This window comes from Cimex lectularius, unplaced genomic scaffold, assembly GCF_000648675.2.
Source record: "Cimex lectularius strain Harlan isolate CLEC.00 unplaced genomic scaffold, Clec_2.1 scaffold19, whole genome shotgun sequence".
Lineage (NCBI taxonomy): Eukaryota > Metazoa > Arthropoda > Insecta > Hemiptera > Cimicidae > Cimex > Cimex lectularius.
In genome coordinates, this window is record NW_019392664.1 from 2,093,574 (window position 1) to 2,121,535 (window position 27,962).

Genomic DNA, 27,962 nt, shown 5'->3' on the forward strand with positions numbered 1-27,962 from the left:
CAAATTATATAATGTAGCAGCTCCCATGCCGTTTTCGCACACCGGTGGCATATACTTTGGTTCCCAAGAGTATATACACCAAAAATAATAACGCTAATATTACCCATTAAACTTAAGAAAGATTTAATTGTTCAGAGTGACGTTGGGCAAACGGTGGCAATAAAGAGCAGAATTGCTTTGTTATATAGGAAATTAACTTACCTGGCAATAAAAACCAAATACCTCTGCAATAATTATAACTTAGATCGAAATTTTGCAAGATGATTTTTCCCATAAACTTCATACTCGAGATTTACTGCCCAGCATGCTTTACATGGAATATTGAACGTATTTTATTGGAATTAACACAAAGAACGTAGTTTCATTGCTTCTTTCTTACTGCTTGTACACGCACCCGCAATGCACAAAATAAATAAATAAAAATAAAAAAAATAAAAATGAAACATCGATCCAACGATTAACAGGATGGCGACGATATTGATGATGATGAGTGAGGAAAAAATGGTGATCCGCCGATGCCAATTCACTGAGGCAAACAATAAACGGGTGCGGATTAACGAAACGCGATGTTTGTAATTAAATTCAACAATAATTAATTCGCGTTAACAGTTACCTTTAACTCAGGAACCCATTCGATAACTAAATTTATGGAATGTCAAGTTTGATCTGGTGTTATATGACTTTAAATTTTACTTTTATTGGCTTAGAAACATTTTTTAAAATTGTAAAGATGTGTTCATATTTGTTTACCTTTTATAATAAAGTTTTATAGTCCCGATGAAGAAACCGAGTGTTTTCTTTCCAAATCATTCATTTCAATGATCATTTTCATTAGTCATTTCAATCGAAAAAAAATGACCTTGCGATAAAAACCAAACGTTTATAAATGCAATTAGCTTTTGCGAAACTAAATTAAACGATGTTTCCAGCATGTTCGTACATCAACTCGATAATAAAAACACTTCTTCTTACACGATTTAACAGAGAACTTAATTTAATGGAAGACTTGTCAAATAAAGAATTATTATAGAAAATTATCCGTTAGGTGCCGAATTGACGAAATTGAAACACAACGAAGAGAAACAGGAGGTTATAAGAAAGTTTGATATTTACATAACCGAAGTTAAGTGTACGGAATTAAGTACTTATATGTACATTATTAAGCGATTTTGTTGAATTATTCATATTAGTTCATTTTATTGGTGAAATTGAACATCAATGAATCAGTTTTCAATGTATTTTTTCCCTTTGACAAAACTTAAAAACACACTAAGCTCGGAAGAACTATTTACACGGCTATGATTTAGGACGAAAAACACTCGTTTATTTTTACAGGGTAAATAATTTCTACCGTAAATCGCATTTGTGCACATACATATGTAAATTTGACGCGGCAACTGGGCGGAGTTGAAACGTTCCGATGTAAAAACCTACAAATCAAATCAGTCGTTCGTTGGTGAGGGACCGAAAAGGTTGTTTGGACCGGTGGTTCCAGGAAATAAACCGAAAAGTGGTGCCAACGCCTTAAACTTGACATTTACGCCCTCCTGTCTTACATTTTTCAAGGGTCAAAAATTAAATAATTTTTTTCTTTTTTTTATTGAGAGCATTTAGGCACATATGGCACATTGAAGGGGTACTGAGAATAACGTTAATTTAGCAAATAAAATTTAGTAAATTTTTGTGTTTTTAATGAAGTAAGGCGAAGTAAGCGCCGACTTATTAAAATTCTAATAGCACCAGCAGATTCTAAGCGATGAGCCGACCTTGTTATCACAAATTTTTGGCAAAAATGTACATTACGTTTGAATTTTTAAAAAAGTTGAGCGATGCCAGTACGTCTTAACTAATTAATTTGATGCCATTAGCAAATTCTACGTGAAAATTACCTTTGAAACCCATGCTTAGTTTAAGAACAATAAGCAGCGTCAATATAAAAGGCCACGTCTTTTATAAATACACATACCGTATTCAGGGTGACTGGCGATAAGTGTCGAAAATTTCAGGTTTTTCTACTTATCATATGCAACAAACTGCAATAACTTCCTATAAACCCCTGCCAAATCTCAACAGTAAAGAAGTAATTTAAGGGTTTTTTCGACTTAGCTCCACTAAATTGCTTATAAACTTAAGAATTACTGAATGTAGAAAAAAGATTGATTCCTCGATCAGTCTACAAAGATTTAGAACCACCTTTTGTAAGACATATCCATTTAATATTGCTATTAAATTTTGTTATACCAACAAAATTAATATAAATAGTTTTGCTGACCTAAAATCATTAAAAAAACATATTATAAATAATATTGTATGTAACGATACGAACTTTAAATAACGATATGTAGTTAAATGTGCCTAAAATCATTCAACAAAACATTATAAATAATATTTTGTAACAATTTGAACTTTAAATAATAATATGGGGGACCGCGGTAGCCGAGTGGTTAGCATGAGAGACTCTCACGCCGCGGTCGTGGGTTCGATTCCCACCGTCGCCTCTGGCCCTTTTTTCCCGATAACCCCCAATTTGAACACACAAGAATTCGTACCATGGCTAATATGCAAGATCATAAGGCCAATAAAAAAAACCTGCGTTGTTATTTTGAAAGAATGACTGATCATGTCACCCAGCACAAGCCATTAGACTTTTGGGTGAATGCCATTGTTATATAATCAAATCTACTGTTCATAATGTAATGTATAAATACCATATCTGTAAAATTGTAAATTTTGTTAATTGGCAAAAAAAAAAAGATAGTAGAGAATAGAGTATTTAAGCATTTTATGTTTGCATAAACATGGGGTGCACAGTTTGTTTTTTCTGGTTTATTTACAAGGAGTATTGAACGTATTTTAATGGAATTAACGTAGTTTCTTTCCTTCTTACTACTTGTACACGCACATCCGCAATGCACAGAAAAAAAATCGTAGTTACCTTTAACCAGGAACCTATTCGATAACTAAATTTATGGAATGTCAAGTTTTTTTTTATCAATTCTAAAAATATCTACTATTTAATTTACATTATCGAAATTTAATTATTTATTATACGTACTACGTAACATTATCATACATTATATTATGGTCAAATAAAATAAATCCTCTGGCAGATTGCATAATTCATCTAACACGAAAGCTCTCAACTTCAAAGTACCCAATATAGAGTAAAATTATTTTTTATAATTATCCAAGCCCCCTATTGTTTAATAAATTTTGTAAGTGTTTTTTCCTCAATGACAAATATATAGGGCACTCCCATATTATGTGTGCCAAAGTTTCATTTACCTTCAAATTGCATATTATGCATAACTGTGTGCAGTCAATGGAATATGCTATGCCGTTATATACATTTTTTCAAGCAAATGAAACCTAAACCCTAATGATAATAATTATGTAGAGCAATAAATAAAAGACATTATAGTACTAACAATAATTTTTATGGTGACTGAATATTAATATTACAATACCTGAATCGTAAGGCTTAGGTACAAGAACGTTTCTTGTGAAGAACCGTATTCATCAAACCTTTCTACATCCACCCCGACGAAGTTTAATTAAGTAGGATAGAAAAGTGTTTTTGAGCGAGCAACAACTTTCTGTGATAGAAATTATGAATGATGGAGTGGGTGTGGAGTTCAATCCTTTTTAAACAGGTGGTTCCTACTCACAGTAAGTTGTTTCGCAACAATACGGATTTCGAGCCCTTTAGCTCATCATCAGGTTGAAGGGTTTCTACAAACACGTCTCTCGACATGAATTGCAGAAGTGAACCCGCGGATCTTCACAAGAAACGTCCTTGCACCTAAGCTTTACGATTCAATTATTGTAATATTAATATTCAATCATCATAAAAATTATTGTTAGTGCTATAATGTCATTTATTCCCCTACGTAATTATTATCATTAGGTTTTAGGTTTCATTTGCTTGAAAAAAGGTTTCATTTGTTTGGAAAAAGGTTTCATTTATTTGGAAAAAGGTTTCATTTGTTTGGAAAAAGGTTTCATTTGTTTGGAAAAAGGTTTCATTTGATTGGAAAAAGGTTTCATTTGATTGGAAAAAGGTTTCATTTGATTGAAAAAAAGTTTCATTTGACTGAAAAATGCTATAAAAGAATCTAACTGCTGCGGTTCCCGATAATCTGAATTGCACCATGATTATTTGCTTGGCAATGGAAACATTTTGAAGCAAATAATTTTCACATAAATAAAGAGAGGAAATTCGTCTAAAGAAGGGATTGAAAACGGAGCCAATGCATCGGCCGATGTTAACTGAATAGAGATTACTCTCCCAACGCTCAATTGTCCCTTTTGTGCTTCGCCACCACATTTACATCACGAAAAAAATAGGAAGGTTCGAGCCATAACATGATAATAGATAGGCCAGTTATCATTACAATAATCTTTACGACGTGATGAAAAGTTCGATGTGAACAAAACAGATTCAAAATATCTCTTTAGAAGCGATCTATTGTCTGCAGCTAGCATTTTACTTAACCAGTTCATGTCCATAATCAAAATTTGGGTGCTAGGAGATTCAATATCAAACTCGATATTTACATAATGATCAGTAGGGTTAAAAGTTGTTTGTTTTATTGATAGCAGTTATATTTATATGTATTTCTTGTTATTTTTGATTAACTAAGCATATAAATTTATTTTTAAAAAATCCAATCACCTGTGGCAGAAGCATCATAGATCCATAGTCTAATTAATGCTTGTGATTTGTAAAATAGTGAATTTTAATTCAATACGGTTAATGTAATTTTGAAACATGTAAAAATAATTATATCAAATTATTATATATGAGAAGAAGCCGAAATATTATGCTAATTGGTTTTTAAAGGTAAAAATTTATTTATCTTCCGTGATCCCGCATACTGTCATAGAAAGTTTATTCAACCAACTGTTTATTTACGAACAGTATTATTCGTTGCCTCTGGCTGAACAATTTTGAAATCCCTTTGCAATTTTTAAACAAACTTATAATTTTTCTCTGGTTTTTCCTCATCTTTTTATTTCCTTAGACGTAGACCTTTTTTACTACAAAAGAGGAAACCATTAGACCGCCGGACATTACTTAAAGCCAGATGGAAATTGAAAGTGGAGAAAGCAATTGTCGTCGTACTAGGAATGGACGGTGATATCAATCTTGATTTGTAACTTGGGAAGCTGAATAGCAGGTCCAGTCCGACTAATGAATAGCAAACGGAGAAAGCGGATACTAAATTCGAACATTCGGTCGAAACCGTGACCGTGGTCGTTCCGAAGAATTTTTATTTTTGAGGTCGCGGTCGAAATTAGAGATATGAGATTTGGAATAGGGCAATTCTGTTTTGATCATATTATACAACCAGAAATGCAATTTCTACTAGTTGTTTTGTTACAAATAACACCCTTGTTCCCCCAAATCGATTTTATTTACAAGTTACTTTGAATAATTCTTGCTCCAGCTCCCAATTTTCGAAAGAATGTGAGGATTTGGCCGTACGTGAGTAACTATAGATTCATTCCGAAAAATGAATATTAGGCAGATAAAGGTGCAAAAAATGCCAACATTATCCTTGCAATAAAAATGCTACTTTTCTATGCTAGAGATTATACAATTTGAGGAATGAGTCGATGCGTTCTGCTTTAGACATTTTAAAAATCAAATGTAATCTTTTCTTGTAGATAGGCTTTGTAAACTTTTTTCTGTCAAGAGATTTTGAGAAGGGGCGCAATTTCACAAACATAGCTCCTTATTGTTTAAAAGGAAGATTGTACTTTTTTGAATTAACTATTCTTTCTATGTAAGGTCTTGGTTGAGATAAAAAAAAAGCCAGTGGCAGGAGCGGGATTCGAACCCACGACTTTCGGCTAAATACGCCGCTGCTCTACCACTTGAGCTATCGTGAGTTCGATCCACTCGGACACTAACTTCCCATCTCAACCCCACCTTTTGAATTTTCCCTCCTTTTTGCCATTTTTCAAATGTCATGTAATCGGATTGGATTCTCGGCGACAAATGAAATGGCCACGGAGAGCTTTAGTGAAGTATACTTCATTTTAATTCATTAAATTCACTAATTTCGTGGTCCGCTTGACCAATCAATACATGACAATTAATTAAGGTTTTTAGTTGAGATAAAAAAGTCAATGTCACGAGCGGGATTCGAACCCACGATCTTTGGCTAGATACGCCGCTGCTCTACCACTTGAGCTATCGCGACTTCGATCCTCTCGGACAGCAACTCTCCATCTTAACCTAAAACCGTTCGAATTTTTCCTCTTTTTGCCATTTTCAAAAAAATTTTGTCTTTTTTTACCTAAAGAATAATTAATTGAAAGAAGTAACTTGTTCAATCGACCACTAAAACGTAAATGGATTGTACTTTTATGTTCAAATATTGTTTTGATGGAAAGAAACCAATTGTCTTCGGTAAACCATGATTCATGATTTTCCCCCTGGATCGTACCGTACCGTAAGCTATTTTTCATACAATGTGACGAAGCATTCTAACATTCAATTGCATGACGTAAAGGTATAAATTTTCTATGAAGTTTCCGGTTTCGGTTTCAGTTTCGCATCGACTTCAGACAATGCTGGTAATGTTTTTCGACTTCCACAGAATATGCTAGGTGGTATGATCTGCATTATGGTGGATAATCGCAAGTAGTTAACTTTCGCTTCATTGTATTCCATTAGAATGATCACGCAGTTTATGACGGGACAAAATTTCCACTGGAATCAGAGACCGACTTGTAAACATTTCCAAAGAAAAACATAATGGACTTGGAACTAAGACAAATAAACTATTTCAACATCGGTCTAACAATGCGGAAAATTGATTATACTACATTGATAATATCTGACAGATAGAGCTTTCAATATTGCTTGACCAAGGTAAAACTTGGTAGAACCAAGGCCGGACTTGTCTTTATTTTCTTTTTGAAAGAAGGTTTATTTGTAGAAAGGGTGGAGCCTTGAGCCACTATTTGTAATTGCATATAACTTGCATACAGTACAACATCAATATATACAGTAACGTCCGTACGTCATTTTCGGTTCTTTTGCATTTCATATTTTTTCTTTTTGTAGATGAAAGTGAAAAGGCGTTTTGCTCTCGCTCAACAGCCCGTGTTGACTATTAAAAAGCGATGCCCCCCAGGGAATGGAACACACCCAGGGTGCTCATGAAGGCGAAGGACGAAGGGGTCAATAATTATTATTTCCGCCAGCTAGTCTGTCCACTTCCTCCGACACCGTGCATCAAGTCCCTATATGAAAAACAGGCTCAAAACAGTTTTCACTTAGAAAGATACTACCTGTATAAGTTAAAATTACCACAATGACTCATTTTATTTAAAACGTGTAGATCCTTATACTTTTCAACATTTAAAAATGATACTGAAAGTTTTGTGATTAATTCGAGCCATTATTAAATATCTATAATGAATGATCCATACCACAAAAATATACCCAATTTTGGTGAATAAATAATCTATACACAATTTGTAAATTCACAATGATGATTAAAATAATAATTGGTGTATTGTATTTGTGGAGGAGGAAGGCTGGTGATGGATTTTTTTGCTTTTTATTGTATATCACAACTACCTGCATTTTGGTATCTAGTAATAGTGTATGAATAAGTAATTAAGAAAACAAGAGTGGAGAAACTACCCACTGGTAGTACTCCTAACTATTCTTCACTGGAAAGAAAATCCCGTGGCTATCGTCTTTTTAGTCGACGAAGAGGGTTGGAAGGAATTCGTCGGGATGAGAGGATTTATAGTGGTTGGGAGGTTTGTGAAAAATTTTTGGTAAGGAATATTTCGGTCTATATTCCTTTTGTCCAAAATGTAATCCACTCCCGTTACCAAACATTTTTCACAAACCTCCCAACCACTCTAAATCTTGATGACAGGTGATGGGAAAAAGACAAATTGGAAAGAATGAACTAAACTATCTAATGAATGAACTAAATCTAAATGAAATAGATATAAAGAATGATGATCAAAGTAAAAAAGCTAGAAGAAATGGAGAGAGTTCGTGCGCTACATATATAAAATACATATATTTCTGAAGGAGGGGAGGGGAGAGAGGGAGAGGGGGAGAGAGAGAGTCAGAGTGAGGTAGGGAGGGAGAGAGGGTGAAAGGGAGGTAGGAAGAGAGAGAGGGAGGTAGGAAGGGAGAGAGGGGGTAGGGAGGGTGAGAGGATGGTAGGGAGGGAGAGAGGGTGGTAGGGAAGGAGAGAGGTAAGGAGGTAGGGAAGGAGAGAGGGAGGGAGGTAAGGAGAGAGGGTGGTAGGGAGGGAGAGAGGGTGAGAGGGAGGTAGGAAGAGAGAGAAGGTGGTAGGGAGGGAGAGAGGGTGGTAGGAAGGGAGAGAGGGTGGTAGTGAAGGAGAGGGATGGAGGTAGGGAGAGAGGTAAGGAAAGAGGGTGGTAGAGAGGTGGGGAGAAAGGGTGGTAGGGAGGGAGGGAGAGAGAGAGAGAGAGAGAGAGAGAGAGAGAGAGAGTGGTAGGAAGGGAGAGAGAGACAGTGAGAGAGCAGATGCGTTGTTAAGTAAAGAAGAGCAAACATAATGAAATGAAGATAAAAATATCAAATAACATGAATTAGCAAAAGAGACGAAATAAAAAGAAATATAAATGAAGCTTTTGAACCCTCCTTTGTAAGAGAGAACCAACGTTTTAACCCAAAACAATATATAATATCGTTTTATGTACATTTTTAGACATAGATTTCTATGTTTCCTTTTCTACTGTCGATGCTTTTATCTATGATAGTAGATAGTAGTTCTATTAGTTTCTCTCCTTTTCTATTACAACGCCTAATATTTCAATTTCGTTATATTAATACTAGTTCGATGACTGAACTTTACGCTATGAATTTGCTAAGATGTTTAGCTACGTTTTGATTTGGGATGTTTGATTGTATTTGCAATAATTCTTTAAAGAGGAAAGGTTTTGAAAAAGAAATCGGAACTTTCTAGCCATATAGCACGTATATCGGTTCGGAAGTTCCACTTGGACATTATACGTTTATAAAAGTGTCAACACAAAGAGGTTGAAGATACTAAGGTTACATGTATTTGTGAAATGCAAATATATATTTTTTAATGAAAAAATTAAAAAAAATGTTTTAATAAAAACTTTTTTACACATAATACACAGCGTTATCCATTCCTTTCAATTTTTTATGTTTTTTCGGCCAAACATGTTTATTCCAAATAAATCCAATCTTAAATCAAGATATAGGTTGCAAAACAATAAAGATTTGTTATTTGTCCTTCGAAATGTCTATATTGAGTAGGACTTAGAATCAAGTATTCATTGTTACATTTTGCAACAAGGAGGACTAGTTAGTACAAAACTAGCCAAAGACTAAGCGAACAGTATTTGTAAAAATGTCACTTGTTTTCTTTGGAGCCTTTCTATGGGCATAAACTGTAACGCGCAACCGGTCAAGCACGTGAGTGCCACGATAACTGGATTTTGAAATATTCCCCAGTTCGCCCATCAATTCCAAACAGCACATTATTTTTCTTGTGTGGACAAACAAAACTTTCACAGGCGAAATTTTATGCAAATGTAAGGGCCAAAGAGCAGGTTGGACTTTCTACGGTTTGAACGCCGAAGAGCCTTCCAAGCAACTTGAAATTTGTCCCCTGACCTTTATCGATGCTGACCCTTACAACTCCATAGCCCGAAGAGAACTACTTTTACCCAGCAAATGCCCACACTTCAATTACCTATCGAAAACTATCATTATTTAAATTGTGCCTTAGGGGGCTGAGGGAGGTAAATGCGACCTGTTCCTTTAATGCACAGTTTAAACTACTAATTCAGGGGGTAAAACTACAATAGAAGGCAAACGTCACGCGCAATTATAGCTGACAATTTTTATAAGCCCGTTTGAATATTGCCTTTGCCAAACGGAAGAATTTTCCATAAATAAGTTCCAAAAAAAGTCCAAACGATTTCACAATAGTCAATTACAACCAACGAAGTGGCCAGTTTTAAAGAAGAAATGTAATTTAAGACGAAAGCCGAAAGGTGAGAGCATCGGCTGAAATTACGACCTGTGAAGTAACAGGAATTACACGTCCTTAATGTTACATTAACTTTCTTAGCGGTCCAACAGGTGTTAAACACGGCGTGGGAGTACGTGCAAAGGAAAATTACGTCGATTAGCAATAATGCGCCGATTTATCAAATTGAATTATAACCAATATACAATAACTATCATTAAGTTTCTCTCTCTCTCTAGTTTTGTTAAGTTCGCTACAAATAAGAAGATTATTGGGAGATCGTGAGATGCGGTCTGGTGTGACGTAGGTTTTAGAAAAACATTTTCTTTATCATGCCGATGTTTCGATCTTTATTGAGATCATCTTCAGGGCTCAAAGTGTTAGTTTTCCGTGTAGATGTGTCGTTCTTGTGTTTCATGTTGAGAGTGCCCCTAATTTCTTCATAGAATCCCATGTTCTTTGTTCTTCTCATGTAGAAATGTGTGGTATTTAGTGACCGTTAGTCAATGATTATTCTGAGATCGCGAGATGCGGTCTGGTGTGACGTAGGTTTTAGAAAAACATTTTCTTTACCATGCTAACGTTTCGATCTTTATTGAGGACATCTTCAGGGACAAACACTAGCCCTGAAGATGATCTCAATAAAAATCGAAACGTTAGCATGATAAAGAAAATGCTTTTCTAAAACCTACGTCACACCAGACCGTATCTCACGATCTCCGAATAATCATTGACTAACGGTCACTAAACACCACACAAATAAGAAGTTCATATATAAACACCAATATCTCACTGGCACTCACAACACGACACGCAAGAATGGCAGAATTACACAGAAGACAAACAGTTTGAGTGAGCAGAAATACTTTGATTGAATAAAAAAAATATATTTTGCACTGTATAAATTCACTTTATTTTCCACATCCTACATGTATTTGTTAAATTTAAACAATGTTTGTAAATCTCAGGCCCTGAAGATGATCTCAATAAAGATCGAAACGTTGGCATGATGAAGAAAAGTTTTTCTGAAACCTACATCACACCAGACCGCATCTCACGATTTCTGAATAATTATCGACTAACGGTCACTAATCACCACATATAAATTCAATTATATTACAACAGTACCTACGAAAATAATTTTAAGTTCGTCATACACATGAACTAAAAAAAAGGAAAAATATTGAATTTTTAAAATGAGTTTGATGGGTTTTGAAAATGTTTATATAGTAGTTAAAAAAAAAATACAAATTTTAGTTCTTCTATGTGTTACACAAACCATCTTTTATAATTCGGAATTGTAACACACTCAATCAGCAAACATCTGGGCTGGTACAAACATGGAGTTCCATACACAAGTGGACAGAAAAATGTCAGATCTAAGCTATTGAACAAAAACCTGTTTTTCTGAACTTTACTTATAAGAAAATCACCGATACCACGTTTTCTCTGAATGGTAGTGCAAGAACAATACAAAACTCGGTCAAATGCCTAAGAAGACACTCGACAACAGACTAAAATGGAAAAAGCGCAAACTGCTTAGAATAAAGTATAGTAAACTTTGCTGCTATTTAGGAAAGAATACTCAACTGTCAAAAGAAAACCAAAATCTACAACCAGATATTTAGATCTGTCTGATTAAGATACAAGATATAAAGCAACGGAGTATGTGAATAAGACACCGTTAGCAGACAAGAGCCAGCATATTCTGCGAAAACCTCGGCCAGAAGAATAAAAATGACGATTTTGGCCTGCCAGTGGCTACAGTGATGAACGAACAATTTAGCCAATTTTAAATAAATAATTAATCTAACTTTTCAAAGATCATTTTTTTAAAATTAATTTTGAAGGTAGTGACACCCTGGAATGACAAGTAATTGGTAATATAACAGGAGTTTAATTTTTTTCTTTCATTATATTTGATCAATACAAAATCAAGTTATCAAGTCTGCTCACATTAAGGTCCATGACTCGTTGACCAAACTGCACAATCAACCAACTGCCACTATCCCCCAATGTGGCTCTTTGAAAACTTCAGTCGAGCCGTCTGCCGAGGACTGCAAGATTCTTTAGCTTGTGACTGTAGTAAATTTTTTATTCTTACTTATTAATTCAATTACATAATGCAAATGATCTGGTGTTTCTAGTAGCTGATGGAAGCACATGTACCCAGATAATTATTTCATATTTTTCTCCTTTTCTTGCTTAATGCATCAATGAAAACTACCAGTGTCCCTGATTATCAGTAGAAAAAGGCTTACAACGGCCCTGAAAAGTAAGAAATTTCCGATTTCTCAGGACGGGAAAAGGCTCTACTGATAATCGTTCTTCTCAACGGCTGATCGAATTATGAGGAAGTGAGGGCCGGATTTCGTCACAGATAACATATCCATTAATTAGAAGGCAACCGGACAATGCGCTCGCTCGGACGGGCACACCGAGTCGTGTCGAAATGTCTTTTCCCCGGACGAACCGGAGGTCGATGGCAGGGAACGGGCCCGGCTTCACGAAACGGAGAAAGTCGCTCCAAGGACAAGGATGGCGGTGGCACGGATGCAAATTGCTGTCCTCCCAATTAGAGACAATCTGCAAGAGCGGGATCTAAAAAACGTACTTTTTATGGTAGAAAGTGAATTTTCCTTTCTTTTAATCACCGCAGATACGATGTGGTGACCAGCTACACACAGCTAAGGATCAATGGTATATAGTTTATGCATCTAACAAAATAAATGGAAGCAAGTTTATTTCTTCATTTAGTAGTCTTTTTATCAAAACTTCTTAAAAACAACTAACAAATTAAGGAAGAAGCACATTTACTTAGGCATCTAGTCATATCCATGCCCATGAATTCTGCATTAGTTTTATGCTGTTAAGTATTGCAGAACTATACATATATAAAATAAAAAATAGGTACGTATTTTTTAAACAAAAACAAATTTTTCAATAAATTACTCTTTTTATCTAAGGTCTTGATTGAGATGAAAACGTTAGTGCCACGAGCAGGATTCGAACTACTGGACAAAAAGGACTAACACTGCCGCATTTTGGTTCAGGCGGTTTAATTCTGGGAACAAGATTTCAAGATGATCTGGTCCTTCAGTGGTGGATGATGTTGAATTAGTCGAGTTTTATATAGTTCGAGGATTATAGTTCGAAACGGAAGTTTCAAATACAACGGTAAGCCGCCAATTAAAAAAGCTTCATGTCCGAAATATACGACCTAGATCAGATCCTCATGACTTGTCAGCCGCGCTAGCTCAACAAGGAATTGATATCTGTAAAAGTTCACTTCAATATCAAAAAGATAATAGATTTTGGAAGAGATTTGCAACGAGGATGAAAAATGGATATTTTTCAAAAATGCTATTCACCGAAAACAGTGGGTACCGCAAGGCCATGAGGTTCAAGCAGAGATTCGCCAAGAACGATTTGTAAAAAAGATTATTCTTTGTTAATCAATACATGTTTAGCGTTCATAATCGGCCTATTTAATTATTTCGATTAATTATTATTTATATCTAAAGTCCTTGGTTGAGATGAAAAACTTAGTCACGAGCGGGATTCGAACCCACGACGACCTTTGGCTCAAATGCCCGCTTCTCTGTCACGATAGCTCAAGTCGTTAGAGCAGTGGCGAATTGAGCCGAAAGTCGTGGGTTCGAATCCCGCTCGTGATACTAACTTTTTCATTTCAATCAAGAACTTAGATAAAAAGAATTATTAATTGAAATAATTAATATGGTCAATTATGACCGCTGAACATATATGGATTAATAAAATTTTCAATTAGATACCGAGAAAATTCCCTGGGGAGCGGCGCGTTCAAATTAACCTAGAGACTATTTTATATTTCAAAAAATACGTACATAATTTTTCTAAATTAATAAACAATTAAGAAAGATTTCATTGATCTTTTGATATATTTCAATAAATTATTGTGCATGTACATAACTTAGCATTTATAAATGTTAATCGTCCTTTTAGTTTTACATACTTAGAAAAACAATTATCGATAATGTGAAAAGATGAAAAACCGAATGCGTTTACTCAAGTTTTTTTAAAGCAATTCTGGGTGTCCTTAAACAAAACGTAACACGCCTTTTACTCGAAACAAAGAATAGGTAGAACCAAATTTTAAATGGTAACCCTTTAATTTTTCGCGGAGAAATTTCAATATGTAGTCAAATCTGTAATTTTTGTGCACGGTATGACCGAAATCAATTAATTACTTTCAAACGGTACCGCGTATTTTCCCTCTAAGTTAAACTAGATTTGTTTCTAAGAAAATTAAAACAAAAATCAAGGAATTGAAAATTAATATACTTATACTTGTGTAAAGGGTTACGAATGGAATGTCACGGTTAATTCTTATTTTCTCAGAAACAAATCTTGTTTAATATCAACTTTTATTATTTTTTTTATCTATTCTTAATTATACTTATACTCAATTAATTATACACGATTTTTTTCGAAATGAATATTCTGTGTGCCAGGTGGGATTCGAACCCACGACCTTCGTCTCAATACGCCACTACTCAAACCATTTAAGCTGCAGGGACTTCGATCGCCCATGCCACAAACATCTCATTTTGACTTCCCATTTTATTATAATTTGTAAGTAAATCACACAATTTAAATTCCGCCTGTGACTCAGATTTTCATTTCTAAAAAATCGTGTATAATTAATTGAGTAAATCTAGTTTAATATACTAAAGAGTAAAATATATCCATTTGAAATTAAAGAGAACCACCCTGTATATGTTACCTTCTATTGGGTTGTCCGGAAAATAATGCAGGATTTTAAGTTTTCATTAAAAAAAATCTATATAAAATATTCTGTTTACGTTTACAGGATTACTCATTTGTATGAATGTCANTTATTTTGATTAAAGAACATTGCTTTAAAGTAACTAGTTTCTTTTTTTTTGTTTAATACCAAAATCCTGCATTATTTTCCGGACAACCCAATATTTCAAGATATATCGGGTTCAGCAAGACTATTATTTTTGAAATGAAAGGCTAATTTTAATTAGGACATTTTTTTTCTTATAATAATACATAAAAATGGATGTAGTTTTAGTTTCTACGTTGTAGCTTTGCTTTACTGTATATAATTGTGTTAACACGTACACACGGATGTACATATAATCAAACGAATGAAGTTAGTTTGATTTGATCCATTGGAAAATATTCCAACAACTTATTTAAACCAAATTAAACGACGATAAAAGTATAAATGATACGCCCCACGCGAAGGAATTTCATTCTGAATGTGAAGAGCCTTAAAAAAGAAAGGTAACAAATGGTAACTTTTTGGAATTTGTCCAGTTGAATTTGGAACTTCTCACTTCCTACTACTATTTAATCAATAGAAAAAGCTAGGATTCCATGATAAACGGCCGTTGTATATTCAGTAAAACTGAGAGTAAATGAAAGCAACTAGGTTAATGAAAACAGGCTTTCATCCAGACTACCCGAAGAAAAAAAACACGACAGTTTATTAATTAGTTCATTTAAAAGAAAGGGAATTCAACATGCCCGTTACTCGTACTTTCGGCAAAGCTCACAAAGCAGGACGTAACGGCAGCTGTTTTTGAAGAGCAACTATTTTCATTTTACTTTTTATTGTGAGCTTGTTTATCCCTCTTACCTTTCCATAAGTTATCAAACACTGTGCTACCCGGGTGACATATTCTTTAGCACTAGAGCCCATGTAACGTAAATTATCTACGTTGAATGGGGATAAAGATGACTCGGTATATGTTTGCCAACAGTCAACTTTCTTCAGATTTCTGATTGATTTCTAGTATCAAGCAATTATCACAAAAGTGATTTAACCGCAGGTTGAATCGACCAGGCGTGGGGAGAAAACGGCATGAGTTATCTTCATGAAGAAGAGGGCATACACTCTTCTCGTTCATGTAAGACTAGGAGTGGTTTAGGAAATGAATCCTTCGGGCTAATAACGCTCACGTTTGACTTATCCAGGGAAAGTATCCGTACGGATTTCGAGACCCTTGACCTCACTCACAAGCAATAATTAAAATATTCAAATCATGTTATCTAACCCAGGAAACCTGGGTCAAAATCAAACGGGCGAGCAAAAGTCCAATAAAAAATACACAACTCATCTTATTAAGATGAAAGTATAGGATTGGTATTTACGCTATGCGAAAATTCCACAGTAAAAAACGCCACTATTTGACTGATTTTTTTTCGTATTTCAATTAGAGGATTTCAGAGAGTCGACTGACTGATGCTGTTACATAAATATATTACCGTAGAAAAAAATCAACCATGAAAGAATCCAGTAAAATTTTCCCTCATGTTCATTCCATATGTTGGTAAGATACACGAAAGATGAGGACGATTGGACAAGTCGTACCCATTTTTTTAAAAACAATTTTATAATAATTACTTCAACAGGACATCACAAAATATGAAAGAAATGCTAGATTGTTAAAAGGTCGATATGCGAAAAGAATGTCATATCATTACATCAGAAACTGCAGTTGTGACTACAAAAGACACAAAAACAATAATTTTATTTACAAACCAACTTAATCAAGTACACCGCGGTGACTAAAAATAAATGTATCAATACCATAGATTTTTTATTAATAAATGTAATGTAAATATAATTACGATTAATATTTTATAATGACTTAACACCTATTTTAAAAAAATTCAAGGTCAAAACCCTAACATTTCATACTTATTTCAGGCGAATAACTTTCTAATAACAATTTTTTTCAAATATGTACCCTTTTTTCTTCACAATTCCCGAAATCAAAGAATAAAATATTTTCGATTTATATTAGGTTTCGTGGTCCGCTTGGCCGAATAAATTCTTTTCAATTAATTAAGGTTTTGGTGGAGATAAAAAAGTTAGTGTCACAAGCGGGATTCGAACCCACGACGGGATTTTTTTTATCTCAACCAAAACCTTAATTAAAGATTAATTAATTGAAAACTTTTTTTCAATTTAATTGATCCATTGAGCAAATGGTGAATTTTTCCAAATCCATATCTTACATTCAGCTCAATATGCCTTTTAATTGAAACTACATTATATTTGCTTAACTAAATAATATATAATATAAATCGAAAAGCTGAAGAAAAGTACGTAAAACGTAATTTATCGATTTTACGTGATATTCACTAGTTTCGTGGTCCGCTTGACCAATTGATATCTTTCAATTAATTAAGGTTTTTAGTTGAGATAAAAAACTCAGCGTCACAAGCGAGATTCGAACCCACGATCTTCGGCTAGACACGCCGATGCTCTACCACTTGAGCTATCGTGACCTCGATCCACTCTGACACTAACTTCCCATTCTCAACCCCACCTTTTTTTAATTTTCCCTCCTTTTGCCATTTTGAACAACAATAACTTGAAAAATCGTGGGTTCGAATCCCGCTCGTGCCATTGGCTTTTTTATCTCAACTAAAAACCTTAATTAATTGTAATATATTAATTGGTCAAGCGGACCACGAAATTGGTGAATAAAAAATAATATAGAGAAATCCATCCTGAGACAAGAAAATTTATTTTTAAAAATTCCTAAAAATAAACTAACGGCTGTAAGGTTACTTAAATATAAATTGTCTTAGATTCGAATGCATCCAAATAAATTACGATTTTCTACAACCGCAGTGAGATTTTGAACGAACGTCATATTTAATTAATATAAATAACGGTAAAATCGAATAATTTTGTGGTGAAATGTTGGCAAATGCTGCTAACCTCAAACAAGCGAGCGTTTATGGATTATTCGTCAATATATTTTTGCTCGAAATTAACATTTTACAGGTAAAATAGATTTGACCATAATCTAGACCTACATGTATTTAAATGAGCATCTAGCTTTTGGAACAAAATAATGCTTTACGAAAATGAAGCAAACAATGCGATGGCCATAATAACAACATTAGTTTCCTAATGGAATATATTATATAGGCAAGAAATAAAAGATAATTTTTAATATTGTGGGTGCAGATATGAATTGAGGGCATCGCGCCATGAGACCATAAGAAAATGCATATTGCCCTTTCATAAATGTAAATTCATAAACCGATTTTTACCAGAACAGAACGTTCCAGTTAACAAAATGTTCAAGCACTGTTTTCCCATGTAGAACAACCAAGGTCTAACAAAGATTCCCTCTACAGGTCATTATAATAAACCACATTAGGATTATTTCTTTAGGGGTCTGTTAATGAGACTCCCGTACAGTTTTCCTACTTTTTTGAAATTATAATTGCTGTCGGTACGAGTCCCTTTCCCCGGACGAAAAAAAACGTTCACTCTCATTTATTTGAAGCGGACGGACGCGGAAGTACAAGGGTATTGGAAAGGCCATTTCTCACGACTTTTTCATTAGGATGAGAGAAAAACGACTCAATTGTTTAACTAGTATGTTTTTACAAACCGACTGAGCCAAAGGAAAAGAGATGGTCCCAAAGATAAAGAGAAAGCTTTTCAAAACAGAAATAAAAACTGTATTTATTAAGAGACAAAATAAATGGATAGATTGTATGATTTAAGTTATAATCCCTTGCTTTGCAGAGCTTTGATCTGAACAAGTGTAGAAACATACAGACAATCCACTCCAATTTCAAGGATAAACGAATATTGCCACCTTGACACGCCCAAAATCGGCCGTCTGGACAATTTGCACTTTTTGAGTAGTATATATTTAACTTAAAAAAAACAATGGCAATTATCGGACATCAACTTCAGCTTAAAGCCAAGATTTTTGAGTGGTTTCTTCTAAAATATAAACCTGTTTTTTTTTTTACGATGAGGAAGTCATTAAGGAGCCAAATGGCAAATCCTTATGAAAATCTTCTATCCTAAGAAAAATGGTCACACGACCTTGCAGTGAGCATATTATTAGATAATATATATTTAAAAATCTTTTGGATGTTTTACAACTGGAAATCAAGATAATAAAGAGTTATTTTGAAAATAAAAGAAGAAATTACGTTTTTAAGATTTGCAATCAAATAAATTATCAGTTAGGAGGCCCGTCGGACGTCTTTTGAGCGCAGGAGCCGAATATTAATTTTTCAGTTCAGTAGGATCACCACAGTTGAATTAAATCATGGAATTTTACGTATTGCGAAAACCGATCCAGAAGAAACCAGTTTATTTTAAAAAGGGGAACCCCGAAACGTGTTTGACAAAAAGCAACCTTAGATTTCCTGCTCAGCCTCAGAAACAAAAAACAATTCCACCGACGATGTGGGAATAACGGCGGTAAAAACGTCAAAGTTCACTTAACGTAAATCAGCCTTCAAGTTGGGAAATACTGATCGGTCAATCATGTATTGCGAGGGGTAAAAAACTTAAAACATGGACAAAACTTTGCTTAAAAAAACACATGAAAAAACGATAGAATTTCAGTTGAGGAGACAATTAATAGAGTTAACAGAAATAGCTTTCTTAACATTTCCATTCCTTAAGTGCTCATTAAGTCACACAACCAATAAGCTTAAAAAATTAATTTCTGTTCATTTATAACAAAGAAGCAAAACTTTGTATGAAAATATAATTTTCTCATACTATCACTAACATCTTAGAAATTTATGCCCTCCTCCAAGCGCTTTTGAAACGAGCCCAAGTATATTGAAGTAATGTTGTTTATTTTGAGATATATTTTATGTATGCGACGAGCTTGTATTTAAATTTTTTATGTAAACAAACAGATTTCGTAATAGAGGTCATTATTACTAATCATGACTCGCTAATATGCATGTAAGCATATTAGCTATCAATCATTTCCTTGAAAATCTATCAGTTTTTCGGGTTGTCATTCCTTTTTATGAACGGTTTAAAGTTTGTTTACTGGAGTTGTAAATGTCAGAAGAACAAGTAGAAATCTTATGAAAAACAACTTATTGCTTATTGCTGCTATTACACAATAATAATTTCAAATCAATAATACAATAGAATGTAATTTGAAATATTTTGAATCGATTACGTTTTAGAAACTAAGATTTGTCTCATATTGCTATTAATAATCACAGTTATTTGCTCTAACGCTTAATGGTAAGTCGTTATAAAGTAAATAAGTGTTAGTTCATGATTATGATGCCTAATTTACAAAGGTTGTCAATACATCATTCAATCGATCAGCTGAACAAAACCAACAATTAAATTTGTTGAAAAGAACTCATCTACCATAAAATGAAAACGTAGTTTTGAAAGGACTAGCCTTCATTTCACAAAAATAGTGGATATGTAAGAGTATTATAAATAAATATTATAGCATGAATCTTACTCACTAGGAATAAAAAAAAAGCTAATGTTGTAAAACAATGAAATTTAACAATCGTCGAGTCAAGATCAATCCTCGTTCAAGGTGATCGTCATGTGAAAAAGCCATTATTTAAATTCTCACAAAGCTGTAAAGGCAGATAAGGGAGATCGAGGATTTGCCTATAATAGTCTGGACACGAATAGGTCGAGTAAAAAATATTTAACTTCAGATGAATACAAGAACATCCACCTTGTGTACACTTTGACCTGAAAGGGTTAAAAGATCAAAGATAAACATATATAGATAGGGATATTGATTATCAACGATTATTTGATAAAACGGTTTCTCTTCAAATTTTACTTTTGATTAAGTGGAAAGGTTGTAATTGCTGCTATAAAATTACAAGAACAGGTTTCCCTTTCTAAACGCTAATAAATCAGATAGGACAGCGGATAATTTGAATAAGATAATTTCCACCTTAACTTTAACGATTACATTTTGCACACAGAAACATTTGCATAACAAAGAAAACAGATGGTATGCACGGGAAACTTTAAACCCGACCAAAATAAAAGTGCCTACCAAAATCGAGCAAATCTTTCGACAAGCCGTATTTACAATGAACAACTCCTGCCCACCCGTGGAGCAAATCAATAAATTATGTACGTTGAAAGTTTAACTTGGATACGTTTTTTTTCCTCTTTCGAAAACGTGTGCCTTAAAAATGTAACAAGCCTAAGGCTAGCGTGAGAAAGAAAAACGATAAGAAGCATAGAAAGTGAACAAACGCAGTTGAAAACAGTTCTTGTGCTACATAAATTTGGTCAATGTTTAAACATGATATCACCTTGCTACATCTTTCGTCTTGTCTTATAAAACAGACAGAATATTACTTGAAACACTACAGGACATGTCATAAAAGGGTATTCACGATGTTTGTAAGATGTTAACTCGAATAGAGAAATGTCCAGTAAGATTGTGAATGCCCCCTTCTTTTCTTAGCATGTTAAACGTTAATTTTTCCGCAATGCTGCGCGTGGCGATTGGTAGAACCAAAAATAAAGCTATAACAGTCCTTGAAGGCTTGTTGGTTTTGTTTGTGCTAAATTGTAAGATGTCAGAAGTGAATAAAAAAGGAAAATTAATCAACTCATTCATTCAAAATGCTATCTATGCACTCGAAAAGTTCTAACAAATGACATGCTTCAAATCGTGTCGGCACCTTGTATACTAACGTCTAACGCCTACAACTTTATAGGTTAGGGGATGTATTAATTATGAATGAGAGTATAAGGACAGGTCAGAAATTAATAAAATAAATGTATTGGTCTGATTTAATTAATGCTTATTTGAGAATAAAAATACGTGTAAACAAAAAAACAGATGTTCAATTCAGAGCTGCCATGTTGGTTACCTAAGTCCTAACAGATAGCAATGTGACTACATGTTCAACGAAAAAAGAGGGAAGGTTCGATGGGTTGTAGGTTGAGAAGGAGAGTTGGTGCCCGAGAGGATCGAAGTCACGATAGTTCAAGTGGTAGAGTAGCGGTGTATTTAGCCGAAGGTCGTGGGTTCGAATCCCGCTCGTGACGTTGACTTTTTTTATCCCAACCAAGACAATAAATGGAAATAATAATTAATTGAAAGATGTAACTTGGTCAATTGACCACTAAAACGTAAATTAATATTAAAATTTATAACCATATAATTACTTTACTTTAAAAGGTTATTAATTAATGATTTTTCTCGTAATTTAATTGTCCTTTATTGTTGCTTGATAGTAAAATACCGTTATGTACAAGCCAAACATTTATACATATTAATTGTTTCATATGTAAAATCACACTTGAGGTACTCAATCTTTATTATATGAACAAAATGACACATTTTTGTATAATTATAATCAGCCTTCTATACATAATTTTATAAGAAAAATCCTAATTGAGAAAAAATTGAAATAAAAGGTTCAGTTCCTTCATCGATATTTCGAGGAATAATCATGATAATTCATCAGGACTATAATGAAGTAAGTATACTGTCATAACGAAAAGAATTGGAAATGCAATGGAGAACAAAAGGACGGACGAGTGTTTGATCTCGATATATTATGGTTTTGTAATATAAAGATTTAAACAATATAGGCTCGTGTAAAAATTGAAATGATTCTTTGTAAAGAAAATCCCCCGTCTTACCTGCAAAATATTTATGGATATATTTTTTGGTACGGATACATACATTTTTGCGTGACCATTTTGCGTTACCGGTGGACTCTTGGGTTAGTTTTAGGTTAGGTTAAGAATGGTTAGTAGATAACAGGTTTGGTTTAGGTTTAAGTTTGGTGTTAGGTGATTAGGTGGATAGGGGTTTTGGCTTAGCATACATATCCATAAGCAGAACCTCTCTCTCGTCATCCTTTGTTTTTAACTTATAATTAAATAAGAATAATATTTTTATATAAGAAGAGACAATAAATAAAAATGGGTATTGGTTTGATTATGAAGGTATTTATCATGAGATGCACAATAAATTAAAATAACACTGACAACATTAATTTTAGGCCATTTCATGAGGCAAAGCGCATTCGTAAACACACACACTCATACATTTATGAAGGATAGTAACACAGAATGAAAACGATAAATACAACATACTATAATAAAAAAATAATATAAAAAGAATCGATCAAAGCACCACAATATGCAGGAACAACTAGACAATATCAAACAAACAAAAAATTGAGGCATTGTTATGGCTTAGCACTTCCTTTCACACCCCTCTTACAGAAAAAAGACCACCTAAATGGCCAGAAAAATGGCAAGAAACTTGTCAAGCAAGAACAAAACCAGGGAGAATAGGCGGACTTTTACGATCGATTTTATATATTGTAAAAAGTAGATTTTTGGGTTATTCTCCAATTTTCAAATAACAAAAGCACACAAAAGTGAGCTGTGAATGAGATTTGAGAAAGATTTTCTTTCCCGGTTATTAAAGATTATACACAGGTATATATGGACCGTGTTAATGCTCAGTTTTTTTTCTTGTATTCTCGTTTCCCGGTTTGTTACTGTAAACAACGGTTTACATTTTACCATGGTTTAAACTGCGTATAAACGTTGCGACTACAAGGCAAATTGGTGAAACTAATGCTAGTTTGAGCATAACTACAAAGTAAAAATTATGAACATATGTCAAATGTTATCTCAAGAAAATGTACGTAATTACTATTTTCAGCAATTCTAATCTCTGAAATGATTGAATCCATCGATAAGATATTCAGACTTTTTTTTTTGAAGAAATTTCCCTAAAATGATTAATCCGTTGATATCACGTATTCGTATAATTTACTGACAAACGAAATAACGATATTTTATTAACGGTACATTAAGAATTATAATATATTTAAAATCCAAGGGAAAGATTTCGCAGGGTGCAAGGTCAAGGAAGTTATAGAAAGTAATAGGGAGGGGACTCTGCTTTCCTCCAACGCCCAAGAGACTCCTTGCCCGGTGAGAACCGCCAGTAGTGTTTCGACCAGTGATCCTCCAGGATAACCATGGCGACAAGACTGCTCGTGTTTATGTGTACGTACGATAAAATAATGCATGAAATATTTTAAGAATTTAGAAGTGTTTGTTTTATGTATTTATGTAGAAAAGCCGGCAGAGCTTAGCGAAATAAATGTGTTAAAAAAAGGGGTAAATCGATTTTCGAAATATTTACAAATGGTAGCTACGAAAAAAACCTAATGCACAATTTGTGAGAATTTATTCTTTCTCAATAAAAAAAAAAAAAATAAAAAAATAAATAAAAANATGAAAAAAAGTTGAATGTCAAAAACATATCAAGGACAATTTTCTTTCTCAATAAAAAAAAAAAAAATAAAAAAATAAATAAATAAATAAATAAATAAATAAAAATAAAAAGTTACATTTTCAACTACTAATCAGTAATTATTTCATTTAATGAAATATTTTCCCAACAAGATCTATTTAGCTCCATTAGTTAAAATATAGAAAACAAATCAAATCCTTATTCCTTATATTAAAATAAAACAGCCATTATAGCTATTAAAAATCTACAGGGGTGGATTTCAGAACGTCAACGCGTTAGCAGGCCAAATTAACAAGTTCTTAATGTGAAACTTTTACCTAGTAGCGAATTTTAAAACAGAAACACATACCATGAACAAATTGAGACAGTGTAAATATTTACTGTAGTATCTTCTGCCAATACATTTCGAAAAAAAAGTTACGATTGTTTTACCGAGAAAAAATTGAATTCCATTGTTTTATTGCAATAGTCAATGTTTATATTAAACGTTCATATTGACTTTTAAGTTAAGTGAACAATACGTTTATGATAATTAACAATCTGAGGTTATCTGAGGTTTAAAATAGTCTAAGAAAAGGAACAATTTATAATATTTACACTACAATCATTTTTTTCTCAAAAATATTGATTTGCAGGATGCTTTTTGCTAAAGATTACGCTGAAAGATCGAAGATCATTTATACAATTATTAATAATAATTTCTATTTAATTTTTCTATTTATTTCATTCATGCGTGCGTGTGCGTGTGTACATTTTATTGGTTATAAGATATAATGAAAGACCATAAAAGTACAATTCTTTCCATAGATCTATTAACTTTGAAAGGCCAATATGCTAGACCATAAGGCCAAAAAAAAAAAAGCCAATGAAACATGCATCCCTACATTTATGATTTCGATGAAACACCATAGATGCATTTTGTCAGAATAATTAATTTTAATATTTCTGTGCTCATATTATTTTAATGGTTAATAAAATTGTAAAATAACCATAAAAGGGTATGTGATGTTTTGTTCATAAATACTAAATTCTCACACCCACAAATAATCTTTAAAGAATAATTACGTTGATTTATTCTAAAGGCACAATCTGAGGTGTGTAGAATTAGAAATAATCTGAAAATTTATGTCAGGAAAACGTTTTGCTGTTTTTTATTGTTAAATTTACATTTATATTATTTACATGTAGTACAAAGTTTCCGTGTCTATTTGCACATTTATATATTCTCGATGTTACTATTCCTATGCTCTTTGGTCATTGAATTGGTTTAAAGAATAGAAAACATCCAGAAAAATGAAATTATTAATACCCAGAGCTATCGTTTTCAGGTTCAGTGAATATATTGGTGTTAATGATTGTGATGAACATCCAGAGACATATATCCATATGTTTTTTCTAGTCCTCTTTAAAACGTTCAATGTTTTAGTCATTGTTCTATGTTCTAGTCCTGTTCTATGTTTATAGGTTTTCTTCCTGGGTTAATTTTATTTTAAAGTTTAATTTTGATAAAAACACATCTAGCTGTTCTCAAAGAGTAAAGGAATAATTATGTTGAAACAGCCGAGAGTCATTTTCACAGCGTGATGATTCATAAGTCCACGATTCTCACTGGTTCTTTTTCGATACGCTTGATCTTATGTGGGATAACTGAGTGTTAATTTTATTTTATTATTGAAAAGAAATAGGAAATAAACGAAATAACTTGTTCTTGAACTACTGATGTTTTGAAATTTGCTATAGGAAATTTTAAATTTAGTGTTTCTTGGAAAATGTCTAAGATATTTTTGTCACGCTAGATCGAAATAGCCAATAAAGTCCCGAACAACTAATAGATATCAAATGCCTTTCGGGGAGAGAAAAGTTTATTTGTCATTTTTATCTAGCGTCAAATAATTAAAAATATTACTAGCTTCTATGACTTATTGAAATCACAGGCAAATCAATAGCACACGCGTGCGGTTATTTTGCTCATGTACCATTTTTTTATTTTATTTTTTGATAAAACTTTATATTTTACTATACTCATTGACCCGATAAACCACTTAGGAGAATTCTGTAATTGTATTCATATAATTAGTAGTAATAAAATAAACAGAAGGCGCTATGCATAAATTCATAATTACTATATTATAATGTAAGATTATTCGTATAATCATAGAATTAGAGGTGCATGTCAAGTAATAAAATTATGCACGTATTGCTTTTACAAGGTGATATAAACTAAATAATAGACTTTCTAACAAGCAGATGATTAATGTAGCTAAGTCAATGTTTTTATGTGTGTATGCGTTCACTTTTATTTCAAACTAACATGATTTTATTTATTCTGGTATTTTTCAAAAAGGTTCTATCTACAATACAAAAAGAAACATGCAAGATCACTTTTATATTGTGTAAATTCAGATCAAGGTAACTTCAAAGAAGGATAAAACTTCATTGTGATCTATGGCTTGGTTTAATTTCTCTCGAACACATGAGTTGTCAATTTCACACTTTCGTAATTTTGACACATACTTAAAAGACACATTGGGTACAAGTTGTAACGTATGTACAATAGATCGGATGAAAGTTGCTAATGCGGTTGGTGATCTCGCAGAGAAGGAAGTGGTCTTTTATTAAAGACCAAAATTGAAAAAAAATTGATTGACGGCCGGTGCAGTTTGATTATAATGAAAAGGCGACCTTGCCACACCTCTACCGGTATAGCGGCGCGTGACTACTGACAATGAAGTGACGTATGAACCGACTGGAAACTGAAACCACCTACAGAACTATTAATCGAACTGTTTTAGACAATAAAGAAAATATTCAAGGGCTTCCCAAGCCGTCCCTTGGTCAAGGAAAGTCTATCCTTAAGTAGACAAGTGAATTACGTCCTTTCAGTGTCGTGGTCGAAGAGTCGGATCACGATACAATCCAATAATGAGAATATCCCAAGGGTAAAAAAAGGAATTGAGTAAACAGAACAAGAAACTAGAAAGACAATAAATAATTTCGAATGTCTTTTCTTAACAAATGACAGAATATACGTAATTTCTTAAATACATAATATTACTAAAATTAATGTAGAAAAGTCAGATTACAATCAAAAAGAAATAAGAAAACAAGAAAGTGAACAAGTTACCAAAAAATTCGAATAATCTTTATGTACAACTTACTGAGTCCAAAAACTTCTCATTTCAAAGTTCATTCATTCATTCATGAGTCACGGTAGCTCCAACGCTCTACGGCATGTGGTAGAGCAGCGGCGTATTTAACCGGAAGCCGTGGGTTCGAATCCCGCCTGCGACACAAATTTTTCATTTCGAAAAAATTGTGTATAATTAATCGAGTATTTATATAATTAAGCATAAGCTGCCAAAATAATTAAAAAGTTGTACTAATCATGAAGTTAAAAAACTGATCCCATGGCTTTGTATATGACATCTTAATCACTTTTGATACAATAAAATTATCATTTCTCTTGTAATTTTAAAAGCTGTCGTCACTCTCTTTTAAAGCGTTTGATATTTTGCACATAAAAAACCCTACTTATTTATACAAATTTAATAATAGGTCAAAGGTTTCCGAGTACAGGACACGTTGAATAAGCAATTTCTTGTACATTACAGGGTGTCTTTTTTAGATGGCCTGGTTGAATTTCTCTTGAACCCGTGAGGGTATCAAAAAACAATTCAAATTTTTACCTTTTTTGGAGAAAAGGGGAAAAAATTATACAGGGTACCCCAGATCCATTTCAAATACGATCCTATACATCCTGACACCATTTTAAAAACCTTTTTTACACTGAAAACAGTGGTGCAATCGGATTTTAAATTGGTCCAAAAATGACAAAGTTCCAGCAACAGACATT

The 27,962-nt window shown here is 33.3% G+C and overlaps 2 protein-coding genes and 1 non-coding gene across 3 annotated transcripts in view; 1 reads left to right on the forward strand and 2 right to left on the reverse strand.

Annotated features, from left to right (window-relative positions):
- LOC106662138 (tudor domain-containing protein 1-like) overlaps positions 1-27,962 on the reverse strand; it is a 182,837-nt gene that overhangs the window by 100,866 nt on the left and 54,009 nt on the right. The window lies entirely within an intron of this gene.
- On the reverse strand, positions 17,249-17,321 carry Trnad-guc. Its single transcript has one exon. It is a non-coding gene; the product is annotated as a tRNA-Asp (tRNA).
- Positions 23,678-27,962, forward strand: part of LOC106662139 — a 53,394-nt gene continuing 49,109 nt past the window's right edge. Inside the window, exon 1 of the mRNA XM_014385962.2 lies at positions 23,678-23,859. Within this exon, the coding sequence (XP_014241448.1) occupies positions 23,832-23,859 (28 nt within the window). The 5' untranslated portion in view covers positions 23,678-23,831. The remainder of the gene's footprint in view (positions 23,860-27,962) is intronic.